General features: G+C 47.7%; 1 protein-coding gene across 1 annotated transcript; it reads right to left on the bottom strand.

Annotated features, from left to right (window-relative positions):
- Nucleotides 1-5,129: 5,129 nt before the first annotated feature.
- LOC146537983 (uncharacterized) lies at nucleotides 5,130-16,939 on the bottom strand. The gene is made up of 3 exons (XM_085187007.1): nucleotides 16,830-16,939; nucleotides 11,269-13,448; nucleotides 5,130-11,162 (listed from the first exon to the last, which is right to left on the bottom strand). Exons 1-3 carry the CDS (start codon nucleotides 16,937-16,939, stop codon nucleotides 5,263-5,265), a joined length of 8,190 nt encoding a protein of 2,729 aa, XP_085043133.1. The 3' UTR covers nucleotides 5,130-5,262.
- Between the last annotated feature and the right edge of the window lie 317 nt (nucleotides 16,940-17,256).

Here is a 17,256-nt window from a genome sequence, read left to right as displayed (position 1 = left end):
TTATATTTTGTATATATGCTTTTTTTTTTTTTTTTTTTTTTTTTTTTTTTTTTTTTTTGTATATATGCTTTTTTTTTTTTCGTAACTTTTCTTTTGGTACACAGTAACTATGTATAACTTAACTGTACAATACTCTTTAGAACTAGAACTATAACAATATAACTATACATATTAGTAGAACGTACATTTATAACTAAACATATTTATATTTTAAAAGTAAACATATAAGAAAAAAAAAAAAAAAAAATATTTTTGATAACAACATGAGTTGAGATACACTTATCTCTATTTTTAACTATTGTGTGTAAACGGTGATTAATAACTTAAATTAAACAATATTTGCAGTTTTATGTGAATGTTTATGCCAATTGAAGGCGCCTTTGGCTTTACGTAACAACAATTAGAATATATAATGTATGTGCATTTATTGCGACTGAAGTTTGGAAATTACACATTAAACAATTTTAAAATTTTAACAAAAATTTCAACATTTTAAAATTAGAAAAGGAAATAAATGTTATGTACCATAATCGATTTTGCTCCTTATTTGACTAGACAGGTATAAAATAGTGGGACAATTGGATGAAAAAGCAGAGTGCTCGGCATTTATTTTACTATTAGTCTTGGTGTTATATTTAGTACAATTATAGCATTTAGGGGTTTTGTCACTTGAAATGTGTGGGCAGTTTGGAGCTTGATGTGTGGTGTCTGCACAATGCGAACAAGGTCTGCAGTCGGACACACAGTTATTACTGATGTGCCCGAACTGCAGACACTTGTAGCATTGGATGAAGGGAGAGAAATCTCCCACAAAAACTTTTTGGTGATCGACGTTAATACGACCTAAATGAATAGCCTCGCGATAGACAGCGGGTGCAACGATAAATACGGCATTATATAAGTTAGGATTCCTGTTATTATTGCGTTTAAATCTTAATTTGAGATCATCCGGTTGTTTTATTAGGTCGCTTATGCTAGGATTTTGTAAAATAATAATTGAAGTTAAATCCTCAAGAGAAATGTCTTTCGACACCCCTTTGAGGATAAACATAGGGCGGAGCTTTTTCGCCGGCACTGCTGTAACTGAGGTGGATTCCTTGAGCCGATTCAAGGTTTCTTGGCACTGTAATTCATTGGCAAACTCTACTCTAACTTTATTATTAGATATGGCTTTAACTCTAGTGGGAGCGTAATTTTTATTTCTGAAAGAGATACTTTTTTTGAATTTATTTATGGTGTTAGGTTGTTCTTCCGACGTTTCTAAGGGGGATATTACTATTGCTGGCTTATATTTTAATTTTAGTGATTTCTCAGGGGGGGTTCTAGAAGATACAGCCTGTGCGCAAGAATAACCGGAACCAGCTGAAAGTTCCTCCTTTATTTCTACCTTAAACTTGGCCATCTCTTCCTTCATAGCAGAGACAATCTCTTCTCTGAGAGCAGTGTTATCCACAACAGGAGCAGGAGTGGGGGCAGAAGCCGGAGGGTCGGGAGTTGAATTTAAATTATTGGGCTCTAGTTGTGATTCTAAGAAAATATCTGCAGCTATTCCAATTTCCTCAGCGGCTTCGATAATAAACCGTTTATTGATAGAGGTTACGCTTTTATTTTCATGTACCGCCTGTATGATTTGTCTGGCTAAAGTGTTAATAACACTGCTCATAGAGCGAACGTCTTTTACTGCCGCAGCCTTTACTGGAAGGTCCTTACGCTGCATTTTTTCGGCCTTTTTAGTTTTAGGTTTAGGTTTAGGTTTGGGGAGTGTTTCGGGCACCGCGTCGTCTGTTTCTCCTTCAGAGGACATTGCCAACATAAGGGATTCAATATCAGGGGAACTGCATCTGCTGTCAGGTAATTGAGCAGCTCCAGACACGGGGGTGATGGGGTCTTGTCGACTTGTCTCAGGTTTTGAAGAAACCTGCGACAAAGTCTTTTTCTTAGTACTGGAAGGTGTTTGGAACATTTTCTTATAATCCATTTTTGTAATTAAATAATTAAATAAAGATAATAATAATAGAAGACAAAATTTATAATTCTACAGTGGTTGGCGCAATCTAAAGAGAAAGAATAGAGACAGGTCAAGTCCGGGTAAGTGGGAATTTTGGGAATTATTCTCGAGAAACTCCAAAAACGTCGACAATCCTGCGAGATGACGCGGGAGTGATCAAAATTAAAGACTAAAATTACAGACTAACATTAAAAACTAAAATTTAAAGACTAAAGTTAAAAGCAAAACAAGGTAATTTCCTTTAAATTTTTTCCTAAGAAAATATTTAAAATTTTAAAATCAAAGTTACCAAATATTATTCACTATTTAAGATAATCGAAACTCAAAATAAAATGTATATACTATTAGTTTACAGAAACAGCCGAAGAAGAGAAAAAGCTTAACCGAACAAATTTTGAATGAAAAAACAAGTGAAAGGAAGTTATACTATAGTTATGCTATAATATATATTACAAGTTTTATACCACTATTTTAAATTAATTATTTTAGTAGTCTATAGACTATACTTCTATTTACTGTATTATAATTATATTTATTACTAGTTCAATTTTAATTTTAAGCTATTAAAACAAAGACTTATTTATAAACAAAGAAATATAACTTAAAACTTTTGTCTAATTTACTTTAGAACATCCAATTATAGAGATTTACACTTACAATAACAGCCCTCCCCAGCTGTTTACATAAATCATACACAAATAATATTTACTCCATTATATATTTTCCGACAAAAGAAATAAAATAAAAAGAAGATAATTAAGTTTTAAACTCCAAGTATTCAAATTTTGCACAAACGTTTATGTTTTGTTTAATACAATGTTAAAAGTTAACAGCTGCTGACTTTCTCTAAACAATAGTTCGAGCACTGATCCTTCCTGCTCACGCGAAACTGACCCTTATAACACGCGCAACTATGTTCAAATTCGGACTAGACAGCTGGACATCTGGACAACTCAAGGGCAATTGGAGTTTATGACACTGTTTTGTACAGAGATGTTTTGTATAGATTTTTTGCAAAGAAAATATTTAAAATTTAAAGTTAAAGTTACCAAAAATAATGCAAATTATGAGTTATACTACTATTTACTATATTATTAAACCTAAAACAAACACCTATAAATCAATATATCAATTATAATTTACTAATTCTAATTTATTTATACAAAACTAATTTATATACAATTAAACTTAACTATTTAGTATGGAGATCGGTGTTACGTAATTAGATTTGAAAAATCACTTTTTTATTTACAGTCGGATTTTAATTCTGTTTTTACTATTTGGTTGGATAGGTATAAAAAATGATCTTTACAAAGTATCAATATTCTAGGTAGTTGTTTTAGGTATTAAATGTACATTTAAAGATTTAAGAAAAAATTCACTGTGCCCTCACTTAGTACTATTGTTAATAACTAATTCAATTATTGTCCAAAAAATCTGAAACTTTACACTATTGTTCTTCATTAAATTGTCTGTACGGTGAAATAATAAAAAATTGGGGTTGTCGATATTAAATTAATTTTACAGACCTTGAAACTTAATATTTTCCCGAGATGTGTCCGTTCTTTAGGTTTTTCTCAAATAACTCCATATTTTGACACTTGATTTTAAATATAAAAACACATTCTGAATAGTCACAACCAGGCACGTCGAACTATGTATAGTACATAACTCTACATCTCTCCGTCGCGAAGTTAGACCGAAGGTCATCCAAGGTCAAACTTCAACAAAAACACTTATATCTTGAAAACGGAGAGACGGAAAATTCTCAAATTTTGCAGGGACGTGTGGGAGAACTATATACATTGAATTATTAAATAAAAAAGTGGGGTTGTCGATCTTGTTTCTCCGCCGCACGCAAAAAACAGAGATTTTTGGCCCACTTTTGCACTATGTTTCACTTAAAACTCCGATTTTTCAGAAACTACTTGTCCGATTTTAATTATTTTTGTAAATATATGTAAATTAAAGTCCCTTCTAGCACTATGCAAAAGTTTATCTAGATAAAAATTAGTTTACTATTTTTAATCACTTTTTAAACTTAGTTTGAGCGTATTTCGCTAATAAATGCACAGTTTTTCCAAGTTTTTTCACATTTCCACTTATCCGATTTTCACAGTTTTTTCACTAACTTGTAGGGCTATTAAGCGCGCAACTTTTGACACATTTCACATATTTTTACGATGATTATTTCAAAACTTATGATTTTTTTGTCATAACTTAGCCGTATTTTTGGCCTGGGAGGCCGCGGAAGCGACCGTTCACGACGCGAGCTCAGCCCAGACTGGGTTAGGTTAGGTTAGGTTAGGTTGGGTTGGGTTGGGTTGGGTTGGGTTGGGTTGGGTTGGGTTGGGTTGGGTTGGGTTGGGTTGGGTTGGGTTGGGTTGGGTTGGGTTGGGTTGGGTTGGGTTGGGTTGGGTTGGGTTGGGTTGGGTTGGGTTGGGTTGGGTTGGGTTGGGTTGGGTTGGGTTGGGTTGGGTTGGGTTGGGTTGGGTTGGGTTGGGTTGGGTTGGGTTGGGTTGGGTTGGGTTGGGTTGGGTTGGGTTGGGTTGGGTTGGGTTGGGTTGGGTTGGGTTGGGTTGGGTTGGGTTGGGTTGGGTTGGGTTGGGTTGGGTTGGGTTGGGTTGGGTTGGGTTGGGTTGGGTTGGGTTGGGTTGGGTTGGGTTGGGTTGGGTTGGGTTGGGTTGGGTTGGGTTGGGTTGGGTTGGGTTGGGTTGGGTTGGGTTGGGTTGGGTTGGGTTGGGTTGGGTTGGGTTGGGTTGGGTTGGGTTGGGTTGGGTTGGGTTGGGTTGGGTTGGGTTGGGTTGGGTTGGGTTGGGTTGGGTTGGGTTGGGTTGGGTTGGGTTGGGTTGGGTTGGGTTGGGTTGGGTTGGGTTGGGTTGGGTTGGGTTGGGTTGGGTTGGGTTGGGTTGGGTTGGGTTGGGTTGGGTTGGGTTGGGTTGGGTTGGGTTGGGTTGGGTTGGGTTGGGTTGGGTTGGGTTGGGTTGGGTTGGGTTGGGTTGGGTTGGGTTGGGTTGGGTTGGGTTGGGTTGGGTTGGGTTGGGTTGGGTTGGGTTGGGTTGGGTTGGGTTGGGTTTTTTTTTTTTTTTTTTTTTTTTTTTTTTTATTATTAGTAGTCAAAATACACCACGGACATGGTGCGTCCGTGCCTTTTTCTGCTCTTCAGGGTAAATTGTTGTGATTTGGTCCTTTTTCTTTGTAGGTTGAACTCATTTCAACGGTTGTATTGTCTTTGGTTGTATTGTTGTGTTGTGTTATGTTTTGTCTTGTCCGGTTTGGTTTGTCAGTTTATCGATTGCGTCCCAGTCTCTCTGAGAGATAGCCATTTTTGTATTGTATGTCTTGATGTCTTCTGCGCTTGAATTATTTGCCCTGCTGATAAACCTCGCGATCGCGTCCATGTCGTGCGTGTCGTTATAATATATACACTCCTCTGTGTGTCTTGTTATCGCCACGACAGCATGTGTTATGCTGTCGTGTAGAGGGATTTTGGTGGATTTTGTCTGTATTATAACGACTGATTTATACATCAACCCCTGGGACTCATTTATGGTGAGGATGCGTGAGTTTTGCCCTTTTCCGCATCCTTTCCGGCTGAGATCCGTTTTCTCCGTTTGTGTGTGGACCAGGAACAGGGTGTCGGGTGAGTCCATTGGGACGGATGAGCCGGTGAGTCTTTCTCTTCTCAAGGATCGAGTTTTGGAACGTGCCGTGTAGATCCCGTCATACACTTCGTTAAGGGCGTAAGTCACGTCTTGTGGGCATCTATATGATCTTAAGAGCTCCTGGGTGATGGACGTCACAAGGTTTGGGCCGATATATTTAAGTTTAAATAGGTTTAGCCTGTCGATGTATGGGAGCTGATTGAAGTCCCCGATCAGCGTGAGTTTTTCTGCACCTGTGAGCTTTACCGCCATCACGATTGCCCCGAAATGGTTCATCAAAGCCTCGTCCACTATCAGCCTCTTGGGCCTGTCTTTGGCTTTGATGCCATTTACGAGGAGTGAGGCGATTGTTCTCACTTTGCTGCGTCCTTCCCGCTCGCGTTTGAAGTCTATTTTTCTCCTGAGATCTTGTGCTGCTTCTGTAGTGGTGGTAGCGATCAGGTCGGTGTCGGGGTTGAAGGTGTTTGTAACCCAGGTTGATTTTCCACTGCCTGGGGCTCCGTTGACCCATTCTATTTCTGGTGTGGGATGGTGGGTGAGGTTTATCGGGCTGTCTGAGATCTGGGTGGCTTTTGCCTTGTCCAGGATCTTTTGTTCCAGCGAAACCTCTGTGCATCGAGCTAGTACTAAGATTGGGTCATCGGGTGTAGTTTTGAATCTGGGTGTGTTGTTGTCTTCGTCAGTTCTGGATTCCCTTTCTACAAAGCCGAGTTTCCCGCTGTAGGCCGTCCTGTGGGGGAGTTTTGGTGGTTCTCCCCTCAGGTATTCCGATGTGGAGTTGTCGTAGATGGCGGCCTTTTCTTCCTCGAGTAGCACCTTGAGTAAGCCTTCGTTCCCGAGCTCGAAGGTCTTGCGTATCTTCTCGCAGATCCCAAGGTTTACCTTTGTGCTTTCTCGTAGGATGGTGATGTACTCCAGAAGTGCGTTCTCCATATGCTGCTTTGTGTCGTTTGCTGGAGGCAGGTCGGGTGTTGTGACCTGTCCTTTGTCAGCTCTTGTGATCTTATCCTTCCTGACGAGACGTTCTTTGGGTTTTAACAGGCTAATTATATGTGCTGTTTTGGAGGGTTTGGATGTTGATTCCCTCTTCTTTGATCTCTCTTCTTTGGCTAGTCTCTCCTGTAGACGCATTGCTCCGCTTGTCTCGGTTGTTTTGGCTATTATGGCTTCCTTCCTGTCTTTTAGGAAGGCCAAGTCTTCTCCTCTGTTTTCGTAAACAACCACTCTGTGACTTTTGGAAGCGTTAACGCATCCCAAAAAGTCTTCGACTGTTCCTCTGTCGAATCCGGCTTTCATAGCGTCCACGCTCAGTGTTTTTGGACCGATGTTGTTTGTTTCTTCTGCCGTCAGCGTGCTCAGGTGGACGAGCACTTTGCATGCCTTGGTGAAGGGGGACTCGCCGTTGATGCCTTCGAAGAGTGCGATGGTTTTGTTCTTCAATCGCATTGTTCGAAATTCGCAGTTTCCCAGCGATGTGGTGGGCATGCTGTCGTAGATCGACTTTCTCATTGTGGCCTTGTCTGTGCTGCCTTTTGTGAGAACAGCTAGGCCAGGAGAGATGTAGACCCACTTGTTCGGGCCGACGATGCAGAAGCAGAGTCCCAGCGTCTCTTCGTCGTCGTCCATGAAAAGGGCTACGGGACGAGTCGATAGCCCTGGGACGCCGGGGTGTCCGTTTTGCAGTAGATGTTGAGCGTGTGTTTCCGGGGTGGTTGTTTTGGTAGGGCCAACTTCGGTGATGGACGCAGCAAGGCCAGTTTCCTCCCCGAGCTTCCTTCCTCTTGCAATCTTGCTGCCGTTTCTACGCATTGCGATGCAGAAGATGTCCAGAAGGTAGTCTAGGAAGACAGGCCTCCGCAGGTTGTCCGCCATCACTGTTGCTATGCCTTCCCTCTCCAGTTTAATATTGAGTTGTGTTTCTAGGTTAAGGCGGGCTATGGAGAATCTTGGGCATTCCAGAATGATGTGCCACACTGTTTCTTCGATGTTGGGGTCGCATTCGCAGCCCGGGGAGTCTTTGAGCTTGTGTTTATACAGGTAGCTGGCAGTACCACCGTGTCCCGTCAAGACTTGCACGTGGATTGGGTCCCATCTTACCTTCCTGATTATTTGAAAAGCAATTTCAACATCAGGAAGGAATTCCCTGGTGGTGTTGCCCGTGCTGGAGGTAAGGTATCTATCCTGCCATCTTTTTACAGATTCTTCACGGATTTTGGTCTTGACGTGGGCCACTGGTGTTCTTTTATAGTCATATGGGCGGTCCAGCAGTGCGGCTTCTTTAGCAAGTTCGTCTGCCCTTTCGTTTCCGGCTGTGCCTATATGTGCTCGGAGCCAAACTAGCCTGATGCTTCTTCCTTGTTCCTTCATGCGCTGTATGTACTGCTGTGTCGCTCTTGCTATGGGGTGGGTGGTCCTCGGGTTCCCCAGCAGGTCTAGTGAGGACCTTGAGTCGCTGAGGATGGTAGCCAGGGGGACATTTGTTCGCATAACCTCCTGGCTAGCTTTATATATAGCATAGAGTTCAGCTTGGAATACAGTGCATGCGGGGTGTAGGGTGAACTTTCGGGATTTTGTTTCTGTTCCTCCCTCCCACCAGGAGAATGCAGCTCCTACTCTGTCTCGGATTTTGCTGCCGTCCGTATATATTTCAGGACCGTCTCGCTGGTGGTTGTTGTTGAGGGGTTCCGGTGTTTCTTCTTCTTCTTGACTCCCATATTTTATGGCCTCTTGGGAGGCTGGGTGCTGTAGTTTGTCAAAGTCTATGTTACATTCGAGAGTCGTGTTGAGGGGAAGGTAGTTGGTGATTTTGCCTTTCTTTGTGCGGTGGATTAGGGCCTGCTCTTGTATTCTGATGTCCAGGGGGAGCAGGCCTGACAGAATTAATGCTGACGTGTAGGAGACCGTGCGGTAAGACCTGCAGATCTTTTGGGCGAACCCTCTCTGCAGCGTGTGTAGGTGCTGCTGTATCATGCGCAGTTCGGTGGATTCGCACCACGCACTCGCACCATAGGTGATGATTGGTTCTATTACCGCTGTATAGATGGTCCTTATGATCTCCGAGTTTAGTCCCCAGGTGATTTTCGCCGTGCACGCAAGCCGGTTGTAGATTTGTGTGGCTTTCCTGCACTGTGCCACGACGTGGGACTTAAAGGTCAGATTTCTGTCTATTATCACACCGAGGATTTTTATTTCTTGAACCAACTGGATGCTGGTTTGTGCCATTCTCAGGTTAGGGGGATTATACTTTAGCTTTTTCGTGAGGAGCATCGCGTTGGTCTTGTGCGGTGCAAAGCTAAGTTTGTTCCGTTCTCCCCATGTCATGACAGTTGTTAACGTCTCGTTGGCTTCGTTTTGTAGGGCTTCCATGGTGGTGTTGGCAAAAACGAGTACGACGTCGTCGGCGAAGGCTTGGCAGTACACCCCTTTTTCTGTCAGCCGATGCAGTAGAGAGTCTAAAATTACGTTCCAAAAGGTCGGTCCGCCAGTGGAACCTTGGACGCAACCCTTTGTAGTGCATTTTGTGGAGACTCTCCTGGCGTAGTTGACTAAGATCTTCCTGTCGTTGAGATATGCATCGACTACCTTGAAAAGGTTTCTGGGGCACTCCTTGATGGCGAGTTGTTTCTGGAGTGCCGGCCACCACGCGTTGTCGAAAGCTCCCTCGATGTCCAAAGATACGACGAGGACTGATTTCCTGTCTGTCAGTTTCTGTCGTAGGTGGTCTATGAGGTCGCTTAGGGCGTCTTCTGTACCGCGTTGAGGTGTGAAGCCGTATTGCCGCTTGTTCATTCTGGGGAGGAGATGCCACTGGAGGCGGCCCACTAGAAGCTTTTCCACTATCTTTCCCATCACTGATAGAAGGCCGATTGGTCTGTAGGACTTGGGGTGTGTATAGTCCTCTTTCCCGGGCTTACGGATTATGACCACATGAGCTACCTTCCACTGCTCCGGAAAGTAGCATAGTGACAGGCACTTGTTCGCCATCGCTAGGAAGATGTCTTCGGCGTTGCGGATGGCAGCGGTGCAAATGTCTGCGGTCAGCCCGTCGGGGCCAGGCGCCTTTTTGGGATTTAGTTGCTTCAGCACCGTCTCTAGTTCAGTGACGGTGAATGGTGGGTCGTCCTCAGGTAGGGTGTTGGTGTCGAAATTTTTGATCCAGTTTCTGATTGAGGCGTGGCAGGGTTTGTCTGTTGCCTCTGAGTCGTCAGGGTAAAACGTTCGAGCCAGAAGGTCTGCCGAGTCTTGTGGGGACAGGGTGTGGCCTGTAGTCGGGTTCCTCAGGAGTGTGTCATCTTGGCGACCATCACATCTACGCAGGACTCTGTAGATTTTGTCCCACATGCTTTCCTTCTCCTGGTTTGTGCAGAAATCCTTCCAGCTTTCCGTTTGCGCTTTTTCCGCCTCAATCTTGTACTCCTCCTTGATTTTTACATACTCGTTTATTACATGTGTTTTCCTATTTTTGGCTGCGTTCCTGATTCTCCTCTTGTGCTGGAGTACTTTTTTGCGCATTTGGTCCAATGTTTTTGTCCACCAGGGCGGTAGAGGGTTTTGGGTTTCCGGTCTTAAGTACGGGATGGTATCTTCACAGGTTTTGTGGATTAGGGCCGTAAAGGTGTTTACGGCCACTTCTAGTTCTTCGGGATCCTTTAGTTGTTCTATTATAGCGGGTGTAAAATAATTTTCTTGTAGTAATTTTTTGAAAAGTGTTCCGAATTCCTTCCATTTTGCCTTTCTAGTGTTGTACTTCCGCGTTGTGATGGGCTTAAGACTGGCCAGTGGCCGTCGAAGCTGTAACGCGAAAGTAATGGCGTTGTGGTCGGAGGTGGTGATGTTCCTCTGTACGGTCCACTTTTCAATTTTTCCTAATAGAGAGCGGCTGCATGCTGTCACATCAATGGCGCTTTTGCATACTATCCCCCCTCTTATGGTTTCGAACGTTGGTGTATCCCCGGTGTTAAGTATGTGAAGATCCATTTCGTTTAGGAACGCGCTGTACATTTCACCCCTGGTGTCCTCAGTGATGCTACCCCACCAGGGGCTCCATGCGTTGGTGTCTCCAGCAACTATGATATTTGTGGTCGATTCCGCCAGCTTCCCATAGATATCCTTGATCCTTGCTAGGTATGGCGTTAGGTCTTGGTCGCCCTCCAGGTAAATTGAGATCAATCCTAGTTGCAGGCTGCCCCCTCTCAGTAAGACTGCCGCCTCCGTTTCAGTCACCGTCTGGGGGTCGTTGACTACCTCCAGTCGGTCACTGAACACAATAATTGCAGCCTTAACTGGTTTTGTGCGTCGGAGTGTGCACTGTACTACTTTTGTGCCTGGATATTGCTTTAGTACCCCCGCGCTGCCTACGTACGGCTCCTGCACTAAAGCAATATCGATCTTTCTATCCTTAGCAGCTTGAAGGAGTTCCGCCGTTGCCAGTTTTGATCTTTGCAGATTGGCCTGTATGATGTTGATGTTCCTAGCTTTTGTCTGTGTTTCTGTGTCATTTTGGATGCCTTTAGCAGTACCTAATCTTTGATCTTGCTATGGCATCCCATTTATGTCGCTCGTGGCACTCTGTACTAAAGGCATTGTGGTCCATACTTGTGTCTTTTTTACCTCCTTCTCTACAGTTTATGCAGGTTGGTGGTTTACCCGCTTTCCTCTCCATGCAGTCTCCCCATGTGTGTGGGCCTCCGCAGTGGCTGCAGAGATGGTCTTTTTCTTGGCACGTTGTTCTTGTGTGGCCAAATCCCAAGCACTTTATGCACTGCATGAGAGGAGACTGATCCGCTACAGGTCTTCTTTGTAGCCCTATGTGGAGGTGGCCGGCTTCCAGGACCGCTTTGTGTGCTTCCGGTGAAAGTTCCAAGATCGGGTGACACTCCAGGGGGTTGCGTGCTCGCTTCCTATAACGCACGCGCAGCTTGGCCTCCTTTCCGTGTTCCTTCAGAACATCCTTGTTTTGCGCCAGGACGTGCTCTATAATCTCGGTGTCCGTGTGGTAGGCTAGGACATCGCGGATTATAATGAGCGGGTTTGCTGGCCTGGCGACTTCCACTTTGAGGCCTTGCTGTCCCTTAACTTTCTCCTGCACCAGGCGAAGATCCTCATTTGTGTGGCAGCTCAGCACGACTTTTTGATTACGTGCTTTGCGTACCTTGTCCACCTTGGCGCCGGTCTTTTTGGCGTCGATGGCCGCCACTATCCTTTTGATGATAGTATCGCCGGTGTTTGTCGGATCACTAGACGATACTATAAGGGTGTGGTTTGGCCTCGGTTTGGGCTTCGCCGGTGTGGCCGTTATCCTGGCGTACGTCACCGTGGCTGGTCTCTTGCTGGTCGTGGTTGGTTTCCCACCTTCCGCAGCATCCATTTCTTCCTGAATCGACCTTGCTGGCGTGGTGGGCTTATCCAATTTCTCTTTTATTGACTTGATGTCGTTTGTTACCATTTCGAGCGTCCCCGCTATTGGGAGAAGGTTATCTTTTAGTTCTCTATCTCCCAATAGTGCTGTGGCTTGCGGTGGTGGTGCGGGTTTATCGTGGATGGTTTCGATTAGCTTCCTGATCTCCATCAATTCCTTTGGCGGTTCCAGGACAGGTGGAGGTGGTAGGGGTTTTTCTAGGTGCTCTAGCGCCTTCCCGCTGGTGTCCTGGATCCGTTGGAGTTGCTCACCGGTCTTTTTATTCTCTCTGCGGAATTCATCGAATTGATTTGACAGGGATTTGACTGACTTCTTGAGATCCTTATGTTCTTGCAGAATCTCTTGAAGTCCCTCGTGGCTTTCCTTCTTTGTCTGCGGTTGTAGGAGAAGCTTCTCTATCCCTGCCGTTGCTTTCCCCATAGAGGCTTTTATTTCCTTTATTTCTTGATGTGGCTCCCTTGTTTCGTACCCTAACCATTTCCGAACCTCCTTCGTCTCGGTTAGGGTCGCCGAGATGTTGTTACCTGCTTCTTCTAGATTGCCGGCCAGTTTTTGTATCACACTTATCATGGACTTATTATGGGCCCTCTCTATGTTAACAATCTCCCTGGCGTGTTTCACTCGTTCTGTCTCTAGGTTACACTTGTGCCTGGCTCTGGAGTCCGATAGAGCCAGGACTATTTCGTATAGGGATTGAAGACTGTCAATTGCTGTCTGCTTTAATTCCCTTTTCATGTTTTGAGACAGTTCGAGGGCCTCTTTTCCCGCCAGGAGCAGGTCGTTGGCTTGTTTTGTGGCAAGGTCCATTTCCACTCCAGTCCTTCTCGTAGATGTAATGAGGAGGCTGGTCCTGCGTCCTTTGAATGCATCCGATCCAGGTGACATCGACAGCCTGATGTCGCTGTCAGTATCAGCACTTTGCGGGAGACTGCCATCGGGCGAGGCCTCCGTGCGCCATTCCGATACTCTCTGCAAGGCTGAGTCGACGTTGTTTGGTGAGGAGGTTTCTGTGGGAGGCGTCGAGGGCTGGGAGGACGGAGTCTGTTTTTCGGCTTCCGCCCCTCGGGTTTCACCCGGTAGCTTTGTTGACTCCGTGCCTTTGTTTGAAATTTGCCGCCTCATGACTGCCTCTCTGAGTGACTTCGATGAAGATTCTTTCTTACCTCCTGCTGATACTGTGGTCTTGTTGTCGGCGAATGTTACTTTGGCGTTTTTCTTATTTGGTAGAGACATGTTGTGTGTATATATGTTACCGTTGAGATGAGTATGCTCCTCGCGCGGATGGGCGGGTGCTCTATTTCTCTCCCAGTGCTTTTTCTGAGGATTCTGTTGGAGCCAGATGGTTGGGCTCCTTTCGCTGAGTAAAACGAACCCAAACTCGGTGTGTCTAAGTCTTCCCGTTTAGGAGATAAACCCAGGGGGGGTGAGGTAAAAAATTTTTAGGGGGGGGGGGGGGGGCGACTTTCGTGGGGCGACTATTGGTGGGGTAGAAAATTTTTGATGGGTGGGGGGTGGTGGAGGGGTGAGGGTGAAATAAGGGTGGTTGGGAATTTACTGTTAGATGACAGGGGGATGCAGGTGGAGTAGAGGAACCCGTGTATAATACGAGCTCCGGTGAGAAAACTGGGGTGGTAGGGGTTGAGGGTGGAGGGGGTTGGTTTGGGGGGAGGGGGGTGGTTTAAAGGTTAGGGGGTGTGTGGAAAGGACTTGGAGTCCTGAGTTGAACGAGCCCAAACACAGGGTGTTTGGACTGAGGGATGGGGGTAAGCCCTGGGCTTACCTGCACGGTCTGAGACTTGTTGAGGTTCTCTGGTCTGCAGGATTCCTCGGACCGGTGTCGAAGTCCTCGGTCCGGCTTCGGAGTCTTCACGTAGGGTCTTCGAGGTTATATCGTACCGCGTGCTCTCTAACCGCGTGGTCACCACGCGGTTTTTAGAGGTTATAATGTAAACTTCGCGCCTTTGGGATTCCGTCTTCCTTGGACGGATTGTGACAAAAGTGGTGTCTTTGGATTTGTCTTGACGGCGCGAAGCTTTGCACGCTGAGAGTTTTTAGAATGCGGTAAAACACTCACAGTTATAGATGGTGGAAGTTGATGCTGTTTTTCTCCGGATCCTGGAGTGCTGGTGGTCTGCAAACGATAATCCTGGTGAATCAGACGTGGGGAAATCAATTAAAACACTCGTTGCGCGTGTGGCTCGGTTATTCGATTTTTTACGAATTTTTTATGCGGAGCCTATGTGTATTGTGCGGTTGTTTGGAGTGTACTGGGTTGGGTTGGGTTGGGTTGGGTTGGGTTGGGTTGGGTTGGGTTGGGTTGGGTTGGGTTGGGTTGGGTTGGGTTGGGTTGGGTTGGGTTGGGTTGGGTTGGGTTGGGTTGGGTTGGGTTGGGTTGGGTTGGGTTGGGTTGGGTTGGGTTGGGTTGGGTTGGGTTGGGTTGGGTTGGGTTGGGTTGGGTTGGGTTGGGTTGGGTTGGGTTGGGTTGGGTTGGGTTGGGTTGGGTTGGGTTGGGTTGGTGGGTTGGGTTGGGTTGGGTTGGGTTGGGTTGGTTGGGTTGGGTTGGGTTGGGTTGGGTTGGGTTGGGTTGGGTTGGGTTGGGTTGGGTTGGGTTGGGTTGGGTTGGGTTGGGTTGGGTTGGGTGGGTTGGGTTGGGTTGGGTTGGGTTTGGGTTGGGTTGGGTTGGGTGGGTTGGGTTGGGTTGGGTTGGGTTGGGTTGGGTTGGGTTGGGTTGGGTTGGGTTGGGTTGGGTTGGGTTGGGTTGGGTTGGGTTGGGTTGGGTTGGGTTGGGTTGGGTTGGGTTGGGTTGGGTTTCCCGGCTGGCGACACCATCTGCCGGCCGGTTGACGATCGAGGCGGTTCGTCCAGTTTTCCGCCAGTGGTTAGCGCGGCGTCACGGCGTCCTAACCTTCCGCACGACGCAGGTGCTCACGGGGCATGGTTGCTTCGGGGGTTACCTGTGTCGGATCGCTGGGAGGGAGCCCGACGCTCGCTGCCACCACTGCGACGACTGCCTCGACGAGACGGCCCAGCACACATTGGAGGTGTGCACAGCCTGGGCGTCTCAACGTCGCGCTTTGCGCGACGTCATCGGGGACGACCTTTCCCTGCCGGCCGTGGTCAAGGCCATGGCCGGTAGCGAGACGTCGTGGGACGCGGTCTCATCCTTCTGCGAGGCAGTGGTGCTCGAGAAGGAGTCGGCGGAACGGGCGAGGGAGGCTTTTGCCGAAGTCGCCATCCGCCGTAAGAGACCGGGTCGCCGGAGGGCGGCACACGACCGCCGCCTTCCGCCCTAATGTGCCAGAGGGCGGTCAGCTTGGGGAAGCTGGCCGCCTACCAACCTGGCCCGAGTAGGCGCGCGCAGGTTGCTCCCGCGCGCTACTCCGAGCAGGCCGTCGAGGGTGCCCACACACCCTTGACTCCGCGACGTGCCTAGCAGGCTCCCGCCGCCGCGTTTCGTGGACGATTCTAGTCCCCGCGTCTCGCGGCCAGTGGCGGTCGAGGAGGAGCACCGTGAGGTTTTAGTGGGTATTGGGATTGGCCTTCAGCCGGTCCACGAGTCCCACATAACCCGCTCGAGTCCCCACTCGGGCCGGTATCCGTAAAAGGATTTCCTCACGTTAAAAAAAAAAAAAAAAAAAAAAAAAAAAAAAAAAAAAAAAAAAAAAAAAAAAAGGGTTGGGTTGGGTTGGGTTGGGTTGGGTTGGGTTGGGTTGGGTTGGGTTGGGTTGGGTTGGGTTGGGTTGGGTTGGGTTGGGTTGGGTTGGGTTGGGTTGGGTTGGGTTGGGTTGGGTTGGGTTGGGTTGGGTTGGGTTGGGTTGGGTTGGGTTGGGTTGGGTTGGGTTGGGTTGGGTTGGGTTGGGTTGGGTTGGGTTGGGTTGGGTTGGGTTGGGTTGGGTTGGGTTGGGTTGGGTTGGGTTGGGTTGGGTTGGGTTGGGTTGGGTTGGGTTGGGTTGGGTTGGGTTGGGTTGGGTTGGGTTGGGTTGGGTTGGGTTGGGTTGGGTTGGGTTGGGTTGGGTTGGGTTGGGTTGGGTTGGGTTGGGTTGGGTTGGGTTGGGTTGGGTTGGGTTGGGTTGGGTTGGGTTGGGTTGGGTTGGGTTGGGTTGGGTTGGGTTGGGTTGGGTTGGGTTGGGTTGGGTTGGGTTGGGTTGGGTTGGGTTGGGTTGGGTTGGGTTGGGTTGGGTTGGGTTGGGTTGGGTTGGGTTGGGTTGGGTTGGGTTGGGTTGGGTTGGGTTGGGTTGGGTTGGGTTGGGTTGGGTTGGGTTGGGTTGGGTTGGGTTGGGTTGGGTTGGGTTGGGTTGGGTTGGGTTGGGTTGGGTTGGGTTGGGTTGGGTTGGGTTGGGTTGGGTTGGGTTGGGTTGGGTTGGGTTGGGTTGGGTTGGGTTGGGTTGGGTTGGGTTGGGTTGGGTTGGGTTGGGTTGGGTTGGGTTGGGTTGGGTTGGGTTGGGTTGGGTTGGGTTGGGTTGGGTTGGGTTGGGTTGGGTTGGGTTGGGTTGGGTTGGGTTGGGTTGGGTTGGGTTGGGTTGGGTTGGGTTGGGTTGGGTTGGGTTGGGTTGGGTTGGGTTGGGTTGGGTTGGGTTGGGTTGGGTTGGGTTGGGTTGGGTTGGGTTGGGTTGATGGAGTCTTGGCGGTGTCTTTAGACATCGCCAACGCCTTCAACTCCCTGCCCTGGCCCTGCATTGAGGAGGCACTTATCTATCACCGAGTGCCTCCATACCTGCGCCGCGTCATCGGGGCTTACCTATCCGGGAGGTCCGTGACGTTTCCGGCTCCTGGAGGAGGGTGGGAAGAATATGAAGTGTCGTGCGGTGTTCCACAGGGCTCGGTTCTCGGGCCGCTCCTGTGGAACATCGGGTACGACTGGGTGTTGAGAGGCGACACCCTACAAGGAGTTGGAGTCCTCTGCTACGCCGACGACACGCTGGTCTTGGCGCAGCAGAGGACTTATCGCGAGGCAGCATTGCTCGCGACGGCCGGAGTGGCCGAAGTCGTCGGCCGAATTAGAAGGTTGGGATTGGAGGTTGCCCTGAACAAGTCCGAGGCGTTATACTTCCATGCTCCTCGAAAGGGCCCACCGGCAGATGCCCACATCGTCGTCGGTGGCGTCCGAATCGACGTCAAGAGGAGTATGAAGTACCTCGGACTTGTTCTAGACGGTCGGTGGAGTT

The sequence above is a fragment of the Heliconius melpomene genome, chromosome 6, assembly GCF_056956725.1.
Source record: "Heliconius melpomene rosina isolate 202511_hmr_F chromosome 6, ASM5695672v1, whole genome shotgun sequence".
Lineage (NCBI taxonomy): Eukaryota > Metazoa > Arthropoda > Insecta > Lepidoptera > Nymphalidae > Heliconius > Heliconius melpomene.
This window is presented reverse-complemented; position numbering and strand designations above follow the sequence as displayed.